Source organism: Phytophthora parasitica (genome assembly GCF_000247585.1).
Source record: "Phytophthora parasitica INRA-310 unplaced genomic scaffold supercont2.527, whole genome shotgun sequence".
NCBI lineage: Eukaryota > Oomycota > Peronosporomycetes > Peronosporales > Peronosporaceae > Phytophthora > Phytophthora nicotianae.
In genome coordinates this window covers 3,594-4,293 of record NW_008649513.1, presented here as the reverse complement: position 1 = coordinate 4,293, position 700 = coordinate 3,594, and the positions used below count along the sequence as shown (strand labels likewise).

Below are 700 nucleotides of genomic sequence, written 5' to 3'. Positions count from 1 at the left end.
GCGTTGTTGTAGCGCACCTTGTTCTCCACTCCAATACCGTTAATACCTTGGTTGTCACAGGGTGTTGAAGGTTCGTCGGTCGGCGCATCGGTGGGCGCGTCAGTTGGAGCATCAGTGGGTGCTTCGGTAGGCACATCAGTTGGAGTATCAGTCGGCGGGTCAGTTGGAGCATCGGTGGGGGCATCGGTGGGTGCGTCGGTAGGCGCCTCAGTAGGAGCATCGGTGGGGGCATCAGTGGGTGCGTCGGTAGGCGCCTCAGTAGGAGCATCGGTGGGCGCGTCCGTAGGCGCATCGGTGGGCGCATCGGTAGGAGAGTCAGTTGGAGCATCAGTCGGCGCATCAGTTGGCGCATCGGTAGGCGCGTCAGTTGGAGCATCGGTGGGGGCATCAGTGGGTGCGTCGGTAGGCGCCTCAGTAGGGGCATCGGTGGGCTCGTCTGTCGGCGCGTCGGTCGGCACATCGGTAGGAGAGTCAGTTGGGGCATCAGTCGGTGCATCAGTTGGCGCATCGGTAGGCGCGTCAGTTGGAGCATCGGTGGGGGCATCTGTAGGTGCATCAGTGGGTGCGTCGGTAGGCGCCTCAGTAGGGGCATCGGTGGGTGCATTGGTGGGAGCGTCAGTTGGGACATCCGTCGGCTCCTCAGTAGGCTCCTCCGTATCACAAGGTTTCTCGGTCGGGGCGTACGTGGTCTCTTCAGTGG

The 700-nt window shown here is 62.6% G+C and overlaps 1 protein-coding gene across 1 annotated transcript; it reads right to left on the bottom strand.

Moving 5' to 3' along the window:
- Positions 1-17: 17 nt before the first annotated feature.
- Positions 18-689, bottom strand: PPTG_20368 (hypothetical protein; the record flags this gene model as incomplete). The annotated part of the gene is made up of 1 exon (XM_008919136.1): positions 18-689. A coding segment is annotated over one exon (670 nt), but the record flags the coding sequence as incomplete, so codon positions are not given.
- Positions 690-700: the final 11 nt, after the last annotated feature.